At 51.3% G+C, this 15,670-nt stretch overlaps 4 protein-coding genes across 4 annotated transcripts; 2 read left to right on the forward strand and 2 right to left on the reverse strand.

Moving 5' to 3' along the window:
* Positions 1 to 1,472: 1,472 nt before the first annotated feature.
* M430DRAFT_98419 (hypothetical protein) lies at positions 1,473 to 2,265 on the forward strand (the record flags this gene model as incomplete). The annotated part of the gene is made up of 3 exons (XM_024870121.1): positions 1,473 to 1,518; positions 1,722 to 1,922; positions 2,021 to 2,265. 3 exons carry the CDS (start codon positions 1,473 to 1,475, stop codon positions 2,263 to 2,265), a joined length of 492 nt encoding a protein of 163 aa, XP_024722084.1.
* A 4,621-nt stretch (positions 2,266 to 6,886) lies between these two features.
* On the reverse strand, positions 6,887 to 8,091 carry M430DRAFT_17500 (hypothetical protein; the record flags this gene model as incomplete). Its single annotated transcript, XM_024863686.1, has 2 exons — positions 6,887 to 7,618; positions 7,717 to 8,091. The coding sequence occupies 2 exons, from the start codon at positions 8,089 to 8,091 to the stop codon at positions 6,887 to 6,889; spliced, it is 1,107 nt and encodes a 368-aa protein (XP_024722085.1).
* Positions 8,092 to 12,321: 4,230 nt separating this feature from the next.
* M430DRAFT_57329 (hypothetical protein) lies at positions 12,322 to 13,440 on the forward strand (the record flags this gene model as incomplete). Its single annotated transcript, XM_024868666.1, has 3 exons — positions 12,322 to 12,740; positions 12,786 to 12,804; positions 12,887 to 13,440. The coding sequence occupies exons 1-3, from the start codon at positions 12,357 to 12,359 to the stop codon at positions 13,438 to 13,440; spliced, it is 957 nt and encodes a 318-aa protein (XP_024722086.1). The 5' UTR covers positions 12,322 to 12,356.
* A 1,233-nt stretch (positions 13,441 to 14,673) lies between these two features.
* M430DRAFT_218979 (hypothetical protein) lies at positions 14,674 to 15,414 on the reverse strand. The gene has a single exon (XM_024864592.1). The coding sequence runs from the start codon at positions 15,329 to 15,331 to the stop codon at positions 14,840 to 14,842; it is 492 nt and encodes a 163-aa protein (XP_024722087.1). The 5' UTR covers positions 15,332 to 15,414; the 3' UTR covers positions 14,674 to 14,839.
* Between the last annotated feature and the right edge of the window lie 256 nt (positions 15,415 to 15,670).

Here is a 15,670-nt window from a genome sequence, read left to right on the forward strand (position 1 = left end):
CAGGTTAATGGTGTAGATGGTGTGATGGCGACCAAAGATCCGATCCTGGGCGGAAGAGATTGAGGCATTCGCAGCGTTTCCACTATCCATTATGGCGTTTATTGACGCGTCTTTCACTTATCTGTGTTGGATAAGTTGGTTCGCGGGAGGCTTTGTTTGGGGGTTGGGGTTGTTGTTCGAAAGGAAAGGAAGTACGCGAAGGAGAAAGTGAGCGCGTCAAAGTGGACATAGATACTCAGCCAGGAAATCCTGCCACGCTCGCTTAAATGAGCGGACGGGACAGTCTTGGCACCCCAATATCTCACTCTATCTTCTTGTCAACACTGGACGGGGCATGAATGGGCTACTTTATCCCATTCATCATACCGCGGTGACAACATCTAATTGTGACAGCAAATACTTAACCAAAGAATGAAGCAAGAGACACAGTACTGTGGTATCAAAGACAGCCTCATAACGCGTAAACGTGGGTACTCAAGATGTCCTCGAACTTCCTGACTCCGTCATCTCGCGATATTGAAACCATAGGTATCAGAGCCCTCGAAACACTCCCTACACTTGCAATGCTCTCTTTACAGGCCCCGCCCCAAGATTATGTGTATGGCTGACTCCAATTGCCTTGCTTATCAGCTTCTTGACGCGTTTGAAACTGGGGGGAACTGCCTCTTCTCGAAGTCTAGCGAATAGCCCCCAGGTGGCTGCGGACGCATGGGGGGTGATCATGAACAACTATGGCAGAAGACAAAAGGAAAGCTTCATAATCAACACTCTGATATGCACAGGTAAGGAGCTGAGGGGTATGTGTAAGTTGAAATCAAACCAAGTGGTTGTGAATCAGCTGGGTATCTAAGACTTAGATATCTACCGCAATGGGCCCAGTTGAAGCTTCATCAACCAGCTGGCATAACTCAAGAGTTCTACAATGATCATATATACAAGGTAATCAATCTGGAATTCATATTGGGCACTTGTGCCAGAGCTTTGCATCTTGCAACAGCGGCGGGAGGCTTCTCAACGTATTTGACGAACTCTATACCTCAAACTTGAGGAGTTACTGTTGGCAAAACAGATACATACATCGCTCCGCATCCCTTGGTCCCAACTAAAGGGTACATATAACCATGGTGGATGTGAAGCTCCTCGATGCAGACCTCAGACTCCATCGGTCGCCCAGGAGAGAGAAAGGGACGACGTTGAGATTTCCCCACAGAAAATTCGGCTAATTTTTGAGAGTCTTGGCGCCCACACACAGCAACTGGACATCCCCGACCTCATCCCGAGATTCTATCCTAGGAATTCCTCAACCTTACACAAAGTACGTATTTATATCCCCGTGGATTGTCCCCCGAGCTTCTCCTCCAGTCTGCGGCAGTCATGGCATACTGACAGCAATTGCGAGAGCAGTACGACCCTCTCCTCCTTACCCTCACCCTCACACTACCTCCCACGACGGAAGTCGCCCTACCGCAATCATGGATATGGAAAAGTTGAAGAAGATGCAGCAGTCGGTGCGAATTGGTATGTGGATCGCTTTTCTGCAACAATTTTGAGGGTCTGGGAGCTTCATTAGGAGCTAATGCTCCCAGGCCTCCGGTTGACGCAGCGAGGGGAAAACAGCTAACATTTTGCACAGGGTACGTATCAAATCATCTCTGTTGACGACTGGCGACCTCGAATATGCAAAATGGGCTAGGGAAGAGGATACAAGGGCGAGCGCATAGGTTGCGATGCTGACAGTGCTATGAACAGTGGAAAAGGCACGCCAAGAAGAAAGGTCAAGAAGGTCCACAAGAGCGCAGGCGCAGACGACAAGAAGCTGCAAACTTCCTTGAAGAAGCTCAACGTCCAGCCCATCCAAGCCATTGAGGAGGTCAACATGTTCAAATCCGACGGAAATGTCATCCACTTTGCGGCTCCCAAGGGTACGCTATTCCCGACTGGCACTCCCACCTAAAATCCCCCCCATCAGGAGACCCTTCTCTCCCAGACATGAGGCAGGCGCTAATGTTTGGATCTGCAGTCCACGCGGCGGTCCCAGCTAACACCTTCGCGATCTACGGTAACGGTGAAGACAAGGAGCTCACCGAGCTCGTGCCCGGTATCCTCAACCAACTCGGCCCCGACTCGCTCGCCTCGCTCCGAAAGCTGGCCGAGAGCTACCAGTCGATGCAGAAGGCGGAGGGCGGTGATGACAAGAAGGACGATGACGATGACGACATTCCGGATTTGGTCGCGGGGGAGAACTTCGAGGACAAGGTCGAATAAAGGAAGCGCTTTACTTCTGGAATAGCGGGCGGACGGACGCAGCAGCATCAGAGAATGGAAAGCAGGAATGGGATTAGAGAAGCCTTGGTTTTGATGGGAAAAAAAAACGAAATGCAAGGGGGCTCTAGGCTATGTTCTGGCTGGTGGTGATTGATGCTGGGACCTGGCGAAAAACATCTTCGGTAGTTGTTAGGGTTGCTTGCCTTGTACAAAATCACTCAGCGCCTTTCCGGTCGTCGCATATACCAGTATAGTGATCGTAACACCTGACCTACCTGATATCCATTTCCCCATCCCGCCCCTCTCTCTTCTCCTTCCCCTTCCCCGTCCCCATCCCATCCCACTCATGCCTATCAAAGCACGTGCCCCAACACCACCTCTATTTGCTGACTGATCCCGTTCCTTTCCTTTCCTTTTCCTTTCGTTTCTACCATACCTTACATACCTTACATATATATATACATACTTTCAGATCTTTTAAATAAATAAATAAGTAAATCAGTAAATATGAAGGAGTGCACGGGCACAGGATAGAAACAAGAAAGGCAAGGGGGTGTCTTGTTTTTGAACGAAATGTGTAAGAGAGAAAGGGGGGATGGAGAGAGAAGAGAAGAGAGAAGGGGCTTGGGGGGAGAGGGGAGGTAGGAGTTGGAGTAGGGAAGGGAGTAGGAGAGGGAGGTTTGTATATATGTATAAACAATCAGATTCGCTGGTGTAGGTAAGGTAAGGTAAGGTAGGTATATACGTATTATTATTTATAGCCCTACCTAAATTTACGCATGACTTGTCTAAATTTACACGCTAATATTTTTAGCGAATAATTTTAGGGGTACATCTAATACACCTACGCTTTAGTAGTAATTTGTATAGTAGCGCAAGCTAACTCGATGTAAACAAACAATCAATTCGCAATTCTACTAACACAACTAGTTGCCTAGTAACACACACACAAAAATAAAGCTATTCCTAGTTGCCTAGTCATTACTATCACTATCACTATCTCCCTCCCTATCCCCCTCCCCCTCTAACGCCGTAACACTGTTTTGTATTGCCGTAGTAGTAGCGGTAGTAGTATCTACTATAGAGTCGGACTAGTAGATAGATGCCATCCCCTACATATATCTTCTCTCTCTTCGAGTCCCTGGCTTATATAAGTCTATGTGCCCCTGTTTAAGCCGCTCTATCCTAGTAGTAGCTGTTACAGGCCTAGAACGTACTGTAGATAGCTGCCCTAACGATATGCTAGACTAATTAACGACAACCGGCGCTAGCGCTAACTAAAAGGCCGCCGGCGCTAAGCTCGTAAGCAACTTAAAGGCAGAGGGATCACGTCGCGTACTAGAAGGTGCTACGCGCGTAGCGCTACCTAGAGCACCCCTTAGACGGCCCCTACCTCTAATTAGAACAGGGTCTAAAACAGGAAGAGAAAGAGCGATAGGTTACTAAGGAAAGGGACTTAACTCTAGCCTGTAAATATACTAGTAAGGATGTATATCTTCTGGCAGGATTACTCTACCGTCTCTCTTACGTTCTTATATCTTATAGTAGCAGGGCACGCCTATATATTGCTAAATAGTGTAACAGTAGGCAGGGTTATTAGGGGGTAGGCCACGTGCTAGTAGCTTTTGTTACTCCTGTAAGATCTTTTGTAACGCGTAGCTATAAACATGCTAGAGAACAGTAGTAAAAAGAGGGATATTAGTACTGTACCTAGGGCGTAATTACTACTATACAGTAGTCGTCTAGATAGCTGTCTGTTACCCCTCCTAAAAAAGCTTTAACTTAATAAAGACCCCCCTTAGATTACTGTAGCTACGCTATAAATAGGCCTTTAACACCGCGTGACAGCCCTTAATTAAGCTTGTAATAGTGATCCTAAAGTAGTAATACTAATTAACCTAATAGGCTACTAGGTTCTCTCTCTATATAAGCCAAGTCCCCTTAATATAGCGCATAGCCTTAGTAGGGAATTTGGTCTGTATCTCTACTAGTTATTTGTTGTAGCCATCCTCTATAGTACTAGCTAGTAGCGAATTCTATATAATTATAAACTCGTTAAAGGCTAGGTAACGCTTAGTACTACTGTTAGCATGCCTAATAGGCTTTAGAAAGAAGTCCTTAGTCTTAGCTAATACGTTTATATTAACGTACTACCGGCAAAGGAGGTAATAGGTTTTAGGGAACCGTGTTTAGATATATCGTATTAAAGCTAGTTCCCTATTAGTTACTATAGCAGTTAGCTCCTAGATCATGTTGTTAATCATAACGCCGCGAAGTTGATTAATAGCCTAGTTATAGTTAGGCTCCTTTTTAGCTAACAAAAACGCTATTCTTACTTGTATAACTATATTGTTACCTGTAATAGTACAGATATTAAGTAGCGGCATGTTAAATCTGTTAGTTTTGTATGTACAATCGAGTAATAGAACATCGGGATTCTGCTTCTATAGTGTAAGGGAGGTCGGGTAGATAAAGAAGAGCTGTTTTAACAGGCCGGATTAGGGGTAGTATTAAGGACTAAAGCCGTTGTTTTAAAGCTCCTATAATAACAGGTAGGTTAGTAGACTGTAGAGTAATTAAGGTAGGTAAAGGGATAGGTAGGATCCTGCCTCTAATAGCTACTATATTAAAGTCCGTCTACCTAGCTCTTTAATCCTCTTTTTCTGTATGATATTAGTGATATCTTTAGGTACTAATAACGCGCCTAGATCATCCTACCGGATAGAGGTAAGGATCTAGGAAGTAGACATGCTAGTACTAGCTAGAGTACTGACTAAGGCATAGCTAGCTAGAGTTAGAGCAGTAATTCTGTAGGCAGGATAGGCTATAGCGTCTACTAATCTTTTGTGATTATGTGTAGCCTTATCTACCGTAAGTACCTAGTTACCTAATACTATATCACGGCGTAGCGATACCTGTATCTTATAGTTACACTTCTTAGAACTAGTGCCCTTACGCTGTTTAGATAGATCTGTATTAGGGTTCTTGCCCTTATTGCTATACTTGCCGCCGCGATCGTAGCAATACCTTACCTTAGTAGGCCTGTTGTCCTACTAAAAAAAGGCATACCTATTAGCTTTCGTATACGCTTAAATAGTAGTAAATGTAGTAGTAATATTAGGGTAAACAGCTTCTAGAGGGGCTAGCCTACAAGCCTAGGGTACAGGGAGATCTATAGTAGTAGGTAGTAGGTAGTAGGTAGTAGTAGGTAGTAGTGAGTAGTAGGTAGTAGGAGGGAGCGTTGTAAATAGCTTTAATTTTTCGCGTACGCGGGGTATTAGGTAAGGTAAGGGTACAGAGTTTTGTTACACATCGTACACGATTGCGTACTCGTATCGAGTTGGCTTGCGCTACTATACAAATTACTATAGCAACGCGAGTTTGATAGGTGTACGCCGTAAACTCGCCAACTATCCCCGATTAGGACTAGCGTGTAAATTTAGACAAGTCATGCGTAAATTTAGGTATGGCCTTATTTATTTATTTATTGCATCAAGGTCTACGTAAGGTAGGTAATGAATAATGGCAGAGAGAACAACAGCACCGCAAAGCACAGCACATCGCAAGAAAAAAACTCAGCTGCTTAAAAAGCTCATTTTGCTATAATAATTCACGCTCTTGCACGGCCCAGACAAGCTACCTAGCTATCTTAACAAGCCCACCCTACCTACCCTACCCTTCCACACAACCCATTCATCCATCCATCCATTCATTCATCCCTCGCGTGGCAAGCCCCAGCAAAGTCAAACTTAGCAGCAAAAACCGCCAGCCAGACTTACACAAAGTCCCTCCCTCCTGTTACCCCAATGATTGAACAAAGCCGCCCAAGCCAATAGAGGCACAGAGAGAGGGGGGGAACAAATGCATGCGTGAGGGATAACAAAAAACAATAAAAAGCAAAAAGCCAACACAAGTACAAAAGCAAGCAAAGACTGATGAATAACAAAGTTTGCAAAAAACCCCCCTCCCCCAAAACACCAAGTATTGTGTGCCGTGAGGCGTAACCTATCTAGTTCTTTTGACTCCTTTCCATTTCCATTTGAATTGATTTTTTTCCATTCGTCCGCCTGGTCATTGAATTTGCCCAGCGATGTTCCCCAAAGCCCAGCCCCGGCTCCAGTTCCAATTACCGTAATTGTATGCAATGCCTAAAGAGCAAGCAAGTGATTAGGCCAGGTAAGAGCCATTTTCATCCTCCCCGCCACCCCAAAAAAATACAAGTAAAGTGTCAAAGGTGAAAACACAAGAGAAACGAAGCCCAGGTAGATAAGCGTACACAGAGCAACACGTCAAGAGGAACCAGCCCGCATGACGAGGGACGCAAATGCAACTTTATCCTCCAGGTACACCCATCTCCCTATCCCACATAAGACCAGTAGCTGATGAAAACCCCGATTTGAACAAATCCAACAGTGCATTCGCAAAGGGGCAAAACCCAGGATCCATCAAACATCCGAAGAGCCGCAGTAGCAACGCAGGAACCAGATGGAACATATCTTCAAGACCAATCAGAACTCCTTTGGCACAGACTGGCGGCAACCTGAGGAAAGCCGAAACAGCTCCAGGAACCATCAAGCATTTGAAAAGCCGCAGTGGGATGGGGAAAAAGAAGCACAGAAAATTATTGGCCTTTCCGATCCAATCGACCCAGCATACTCCTGTCGATTTCTGTATCTGGTCGGCGTTCCATTATGTTACCCAAGGACATCGGATCAGCTCTGCCACTCTCACCAGGACTTGCCCGCGGTGGTGGGGTTCGTGACATTGATGGCAGGCCAGGTGCAGGCTGTGTCGGTGGTTGCAGATTTGAATGGGAAGATGTGGAGGAGCCGGGCGAGTAGTTCGGTGTCGCCCGTCCACCGCTGGTTGGTGTTACGGGTGGCAGACGGAGATCGTCCTCAACGGCCTGACGACGACTGGCGCTACTGTCGGACCGTGCATAGTTTGGCTGACCGGGAATAGGAGGTGGAAGGATTGACGGGTGTGGGTCCTGTTGTGGGCGCTTCCTTGAATGGTCTTGAGCAGGGATTGGAGGACGATCCTCGGAGTAGGAATTGAAAGAGCCAGTTGGAGAAGGCTGGGCATAGTCGCTGTAAGGAGAAGCTGCCTGGGGAGGAAGAGGACCAAGCGGCTGGCCATGAGCACCAAAGAGTTGTGTTCCTTGAGGGTAGACATTTGGACGAGGGCGACCGTCTGGACCGAATCCCATATTTCGCATGTTTGGGTAAACAGCGTGAGCTGGGACAAAAGCTTGAGCCTGGGAGGAGACTGGAGTGAAGATGCACTCCTGCTGGAAACGCTGGCAATTAGAGCAGCGTCCTTCGGGATTCTGATCAAAGCCAGAGCAACGAATCTATCGCAGGGTTAGCAAACGTAATAGTCAGTGTAAACCCCCGGGTAATTCCACTTGGGTGGTCTTTGGAGGCAAAATCCAGCGTTGATTGTGCTCACCTTACGCCTTCTGCAATATCTGCATGCGATTGCTGTTCTCTGTCTAGGTGCTGATTGACTGAACGCCATTTGTTGCTGAGCTCCCGGTCTTCCATAATCCTGCTGATAGACCCTATCGTCCCTATAAGGACCGGGTTGAGGACGGTAAGGGTCTTGTGGGTATGCGCGCGGATCTGGTGCGTAACCATTTGGAGGCTGGGCGTATTGAGGGTCGTATGGCGATATTGCTGGTAGAGTTATGCTGCCAGTCGTGGAAGGCATGCGCTGATGATATGCTCTGGCACGATCATCTTCTTCGCCTGGTGGAGGGGGATATTGAGATTCGGGTTGCTCGCGCGGCGGCGGATAACCACCACTGTGGTCCTGATATGCCATGTCTGAAGGATAGATCGCCACGGTGAAGGTTGTAAATGATAGAGTGTGGGGATAACAAGACGATCTTTGCGGGGTGCAAAGACGTTATCGGCAAGGCTGATGGGAAGGCGAAATGATGCTGGTAACTACCGTTGAAACGCCCGTGGCCCGTTGCGCACAGATATCGTCCCGTAATGAGAAGGCTCTTCCCGTTCCGTTGCTTTTTCCGAATTTTCTGGTCGCGTCAATGCTCCTGCAGACGTTTCTGAGGTTCGCGCGCAGACTCTCGTGGGATACAAGAGGTCGTCTTTCCTCGTTCTCAAGACTTGAAAGCGCGAATCGAGTGACTCGTCCCCTGGCTCTTCGAAAAGGTCCCGGAAATCCTGTTTCTTCGATTATTCAATGAAGTGGCGCCCCTGGTTTATGTCAAATTGACTTGGTTTCGTCAAACGTCCTCACAGTCAATGCGCGACGTCGGTGGCAAGAAGAGAAAGCAGCCCAGCTGGAGGACAATTTGCAGGAGCCACGAGGAGCTTATGGGTATTAGAGGAATGCCTGACGTGCGGCCAGTTCCTTAGTAATACGTCTTGATGGGACTCGGAAATGGGCCCGAGGAAAGTATCTCGTAGCGGGAACGGTCCGATTTTTTTAGGGAGGATTCTGGGTGCAAGAATTGAGGGAGTCTGGATCTCGAGCTGACTGGCTGTGGTTTTGTGGTAGGACGGAAGATAGTGTTGGGTCCGGCGGTATCTTTACCCAAAGGTTGCTTCCTTCACAAGGCCCGTGGCGTGCGCGTCCCCGAGCTTCCCTCCCGGCTTACACTTAAGGTTGCAGACCCACGAGTAGAAGCCTTTCTCCGCTTGGTGATCGGCAGATGGTCGTAGGGCTTCCTGTGGCTCTTGATCAGGCAAGATGACTTGTGATATGTTCAAGAACTACTCAAGATGTCAGAATGCATTCTTTACCCCTCACTTCCCCGGATGTCATGACGACCACACAACGCACTCACCCCCCTGAATCAAGGTTCCAACGTATGTGTTCTGTTCTGTTCTGTTCTCTGCTCTGCTCTGGTCACGTACCATATAAATGGGTTACGGTACCTAAAGACTCGGGCCCTAACTCTCGTGCCAGTCCTTCCAACTGAAGGAATTCCTAGCGGTGGCAATTGAATGACAAGACCAGTTTATCGGGCCCGTAATTCTCAAGAGTGTGAGAGTTCCTGACCCGTCTTAGACTGGTATTTCAGAATCAACGAGATCGTCAGAAACGTCCCACTGGTTTCCAGGTATTTGTTCCCAATTATCTGGCGCGACCCGCGATCTGTATCCTTCCTTCTTTCCCCAGAATGTTCTCTCAACCGTACCTTCCTTTGGCCTTGGATCTGCGAACCGCAGGAATTGAAGTACACCGACGTTTATGACGGTGTGCGACCTCTCAACCACGCAATACCAAAATCCACCCAGAACTCACAGTGGCGATGAGAAAATAATAGTGATGACTGTGATTATTCACCACTGGAAAGCCCCTCCCGGAAGTTGGCGGGTGACAAGGCGGCCTAGGAGCGGCGAATTCGTTGCCTTTGAAAAACTTTGGGACCGTTTTGTGTCTAAGAAGAACGCTCGGGACGGTCTCCTTTTCTGCGACCCACCGAGGCGAGCTGCGGGTAATGCGATGCGATGCGATGCGATGCGGACGCGATGCGACGCGATACGGTGCGATGCGCTCCCGTGATTGGAGAAAACGGTCGTAGTGGGGTAGAGAAACGGGTGTGAAGGGAGAACGGAGACTCGATTGATGGAAGGTCGAGACTCGAGGGGAGGTGCGTGCAAACAGGAGGGGAAGAGGGAGGTGAGGGGCGGAAGAAGGGATGAAAGGTTGAGAGTGAACTTGAGAGTGAAAAAAAGAGTTCAAGGTTCGGTGAATCTCTGGATCGAAGAGAAGTTGGTTGGTTAGGCCGCTGTGTGTGGGCTGTGGGTTGGGCCGTGGGTTTTCTCAACTATTACTCGTAAGGGTAATAACTTTTAAGAATGGAGGGGTCCGAAACTCGGGATTCTCTCATCCACGAACGGGCGGCACGGAGTAGGTAATAAGTGAACGATCTCCTGGGGAGGATCCTTGTTGTCTTTCTCACTCTGACTGTCTGGCTCTGGTGTCTCTCCCTCGCTCGCTCGCTCCAGGGGGGGTCCAGATCCGGGTCCAGGTCTCGGGATCCAGAGGGGTTCGTCACGGTCAGTAGTGGTGACAGCGGAGGACTACAGAGTTCACTTCTTCTTCTTGCCTTCTGCCCTTCTTCTCAATGTCTCAAACCTGCCTTGCAGCGCCCTTACACTGGCGTCAGCCTCGGGATAGAGCAGTAACGTATCACCAGCCGCGGTCAGAAGAAAGGCGACTCCGGCCGGCCTGGGGGGGGGAGAGCACTGGAGTCGAGTAGTGGCTACACTTGATGCTGGTTTTGCCGCCGCCGCGCAAACAAGGAACCCCCTCACAGCTCCAGCTGAACGGGTGGAGGGACGGAGGGCCAGTGGCAACGGATGTAGGCGGGAGACGGTACGGAGGGCGACCGTGGATGGGCGAGAGGAGCGTTCCGCCCGGCTTTAACGCAGAGAATCGTAGTTGGTATTGGCGTTGCGTATGCCGATATCAGGAACAGCGGGCAGCGATCTGGCACAGTGAAGATAGTGGAAGAGGGATTGTCGCAGGGAGCGGTCGATCCCGTTTGCCTTCTTTTGTATGGACTAGGATGGGGGCAGAGAGGAGCGTTCCGCGGCCTGAGAGTAGTCCTTGGCTTGGCTTGACTTGACTTGACTTGAGTCTTGACTTGAGTCTTGACTTGAGTCTTGACTTGACTTGACTTGACTTGACTTGTCTTGACTTGGGGGGGGAGACTGGAGAGCAGCGGGTTGCCAGCGTTCACCCAGAAGGCCAGCTTGGGACGGATTTGGCTCGAGGCAATACTGCGTAATATGAGCAGTAGTCAGCACGCTTGAGTCCCGACAGCACCAGACTACTGTACGGAGTGCTTGCGGGCGGGCTCCTGGCTGGGCGCACGAGGGCCAAACGGGCGCTGGGCAGCGAGGGGCGTAGGGAATGTCGAGACTCGGGCTCCCTTGGCGTCGTTGGCGTTTCGATCGGCGCGACCCAAGCTATTGACGGCGCGGTCGGGGATCCTTGCGGCTTTGCTGCGATCCCTTGCTGCTGCTCCCAATCGCCGAGCCAATGGCCACGCAACGCCGCGCCGCTCCCAGCTCCCGAGTAGCAGGGTCCCAGGTACTATCCGCTGGGGCATCCGCCGCCCGCCTCTGGGCCAGCGCGGTCGTAGCGGAGGGCCGGCCGGTGGCAAGAGGACCGTTAGTCGAGGATAGTCGGCAGGCAAATGGAGCAATCCGCGTTCCAACCACGAGGGAACGACTCGCTGGACGGGGGGGGGGAGGACGGAGGGCGGGCGGCGCGCACGTTGAGACCTGACGTCGTCTGCTGGGCCGGCTGCTGCCACCAACGAACGGCGGCTCCGGATGGGATGGGATGATGGGATGATGGGATGGGCGAGGAGTAGTCGAGGGCAGTAGTCGAGGACAGCCAGACAGAGGACAGTCGAGGACAGTCGAAACGGGAGACCAGCGGTAGTGTCGGTAGGACTGCTGAGTAGGGCAGAGCCGGTGGAGACGCTGGAGACGCAGGAGAAGGCCCCTCGTCTGAGGTTGAGAGGTTCTGGGAGAAGGCCTAGGTCCCAGTTCCACGTCCAAGTGTTCCCACGGGTGGAGGAAGCTTGGGAGGATTCGCAAGGGCGAGCGACGGGGGCGGGATTATGACTTGCAGTCTCGGAGTCGCAACTCTGGTCTTTGCTTGCCCTCGTCCCCGTCCCGTTCATACAGCACGCACACACACAGACAGACAGACAGACTCACAGAGGATACAATCGACAGGGCGAACTGAGGACAAACAGGACGGGATGGGAGGGATTCACAACGGGGAAAGAGTTGCAGAGGCAGAGACCGGATCAGTATATCCTCTCTTGCTATCTCAGATGCAGATGTCTCCTCTGGCCGGCCCTGCTGCAATCGCGGGACGGAACCTCATCTCCTCATCTCCTCATCTCCTCCCCCTCTGCTCTGCTCTGCTCTGCTCTACTACTCTGCCTTTGCCCTGCTCTGCTCTCTGCCATCTCCACAGTTTCGCGCCGGCAGAATAGTCCCCCCCCCCCATCATCTATCTCCTGCGCGCGCGCCAACCGGCCCAGCCTCGTTTGCATCTCTCGGCTGCAAGCTTCAGCTGCTACGACTTCTGCCATGCTTCACCCGCCTCACCAGGCCTCTCCTTTTCCACATCCCCGTGCGGGACGCGCACCAGGCCCGCACCGCCCCTTCCATGATGCATCGCAGCGGTGGGTCGCAAACGCGGTGTTAGCGGGTGTCGCGCTTGTATCGAAGAGCCAGGCCTTGCGCCGGGCCAGCTTCGTACTTACGGACGTACATGCGGGTGACATGCATTCGTCTGTGTCGTCATTGGTGGTCTACGAGACAACGCCAGACGGGCGCTGCGACGTCGCTAGCAGAGGAGCAGAGGGCCAGAGGGCCAGAGGCAAACCTGCTGGCCTTGTTGGTTCATGGCTGGCGCGGGTGGTGGTGGGCAGCCAGGCCATCAATTCGCGCTCCGCTCTCACTATCGCCCAGGTATGTGCCCAGGTATGTACGTATGTATGTTTATATCGTGGACAGGTATATGCGGGGGTACGGGGTACGGGGCAAGGGTCGTTGTCTGATGTAAGCCTCACTCTCTCCTCTTGTCCCATATCGCATATCGTGCTGTATCATATCAGATTCCCCCAATCCTGACCCTCCTCCTGCTCTCCCGCCGAGGGCACGAACACGGCCTCCGGGATGTTGCACCAGCAAACGACGGGACAACCGCAGCGGGAGGGACGGATATCCCGTCGTCGCGCAATGCGCCTGTCTCTCCACTTCATCACTACTACCTTGCCACCTTGCCCTAAGGTTACTACTTTGCTATTACTACTACTTTGCTACCACTACTGCTGCTACTGCTGCTGCTGCTGCTGCTGCTGCTGCTGCTGCTGCTGCTGCTGCTGCTGCTGCTGCTGCTGCTGCTGCTGCTGCTACTACTATTGCTACTACTACTACACCCTCTAGACTTACCTGCTTTACAGCTCTGTTCAATCCTAGCACTGCAACGACAAACACATCACATCGGAGGATCTCCCATAACAAACAACGGGGCGATCGAGGGAAGAGAAAAAGAGGAGTCGGCACCTTTACCGTTTTCGCCGTGGCATTGCGAGCTCTTCCCATGGAGCAGGGAACAAGACGGTATAGAGTCCAGAGTATTGGCAAGGATTGCCTCTGTTACTACTGACGCTACAACTCGACACCAGCATGAAGAGAAACCGGCCTGCCTACCAATTGCGACCATGATGGGGTTAAATAGCTCAACGTGCCATTGCGGCCCGGGCTGAAAGGCCATGGATGATGGTCTGGCACCACCCGAGCTACAGCTACGTCGGTCGATCACCCCGATCCTGGTTGACGGGTCTCGTAGGCTGTTGACCGTCGACCGTTGACGACAGGGCCTACTCCAATCTATACTGTGCCACAGACCCCATGCTCTCGTCCTATCCTTACTTACTGTAGTTGTAGTTGTGCCATTCGTCGATCTCTATTCTGGAGACGTCCAGTGCCCAGTGTGTTGCCTCCGAGACCTAGATCTACATGTCTCAGACATTTCCAGCGACCAGCGAACGGTTCGCTGCAAACGGCGACGTGGCCACATGGCAAGCCCAACAGCCTCGGATCCCGTTCTCCCCAGAGCGGCCGGTACTTGATTGAGCATGCTGCAGAGGGGTGAGTGATGTGATGGGCGATGGAGATGGTCTTGGACGTGTGTGGCTCATCGGAAGCCAGGCTTTGCTTGCTTGCTTGCTTGCTTGCTTGCTTGCTTGTCCCCGCTGCTTCCTGAGCAATCGAATCTTTTCCCTCCCCAGGCCATGTACCGTCGTATGTATGTACTACACGGGATGGTTGAGAAGATCGTCCACCAATCCTTCCAGAAGCCAAAAGACGACCCACTGATGTTGCCTCCTTGCCTCGTCGAGTGACTACGCCGCGGAGAAACGGGCGACCTACATCAGGGTCTCATTTGGATCTGATGAAGATAGATGTAGCTGCGGGACCAGTATGTCACTGTGATGCCATATGTTGCTATGTTGCTATGTTGCTATGTTTTCCATGATTGCCCATGATCCCGATCCCCCCTTGGAAGCTCTCATGATCTGACCTCTCCAACAACAACAACAACTGCAACTCTTCCCACTGCAACGCAACAACCGTGTCCACTGTCCACCACACACGCGTGTCCAACAAAGGCCAGCGCATCTTGCAGCCCCCTCGCCCCCTCGCCCCCCTCGGCCGGTCCATCCCGCGCATTCTTCCCTCAGTTTCCCTCGTGAGTGGCCACGGCCGCACACCGCCCCTCGCGGCTAAACCGGATCGAGACGTCACAAGACCGATTGTTCATGCGTGTAGCCGCTCTGATCCGTGTTGCTACTGCAGTGGTGCATTCCCGCCCGTAAGCCGGTGCGGAGCGAAGGGGCCCATGTCATGTCATGCACGCACAGCAGCCGAGGGAGGGGCGGGAACTTGGAAGGGAAGTTGTGGCAGCCTTGGGGGGGGGCCTCAGGCGATGAGTTAGTTCTGTAGTGCTGCAATGCATGCATGGATCAAGGAAGGCACCGCTCCTAGCCTGATCCAGCAGCCATTCAGCTGGACACGCATTTGCAGGGAAACCCCAGGTCACGGATCCCTGGCGGGCCGGCCGGGCCACTCAGCTCGGGCCTGCTCGGCCGGGCGGAGAGCTCTCTTTCTTGCGCCTTTTCTCTGGCCTGTCTCTGGTCTCTTTGGTCTCTTTGGTCTCTCTCTGGTCTCTGGTCTCTGGTCTCTCTGGCTCTGGTCTCGGGTCTCTGGTCTCTTTTGCAAAAGTAGTTGCAAAAGGGATATCTCCTCTTCGGCATCATCATTGGCTCGTCATCTCCCCCCCCCCTCCTTCTTCTCACCCGAGCACCCGGAGGGCACACCGTTTCTCCGTCAAGGGCGATGATTGTTGCAGCAAGGAAGAATCTTCGTATGGGAGCAGGGATGTGGCCTCCACGAAGTCGAGGGGGACACAAAACGTCCTGCAGCGGGCCGAGCAGCAAAATCGCCACACGTCGCCCGCCGGCTAGATAACGACTCCGGCAAAAATCACGAGCCATGGGCGATACCACACCTCTTCATGATCATCGACGCGTTGGACCGTGTGTAAACATCGTGGCAATTAGAGAGATGTCTATCTACCTAGTATACTATATATATATTCAAGACAAAAAGCAGGTATCTGTGTTTATTCAACACAGCACCTACTTGTGTTTTTTAAAATTCTCTACTGACGATGTTTTACCCCGAGTTGCCAGTTACCCACGAGTCTCGGGACTAGCGGCAGACAAATGCAATATTGTATCCAGCCAAACCTAGAGAAGAGGGGAGGGGGGGGAAATTGAGAGGAAAAAAAAATGGGAGAGAAAAAAAAAAAAAAAAAAAAAAAAAAGAAAAAG

This window comes from Amorphotheca resinae, assembly GCF_003019875.1.
Source record: "Amorphotheca resinae ATCC 22711 unplaced genomic scaffold M430scaffold_4, whole genome shotgun sequence".
NCBI lineage: Eukaryota > Fungi > Ascomycota > Leotiomycetes > Helotiales > Amorphothecaceae > Amorphotheca > Amorphotheca resinae.

What these genes read in the sequence shown, in the direction of transcription:
- M430DRAFT_218979 (XM_024864592.1), bottom strand. Translation starts at nt 15,331, where the DNA reads ATGGCTCGTGATTTTTGCCGGAGTCGTTATCTAGCCGGCGGGCGACGT.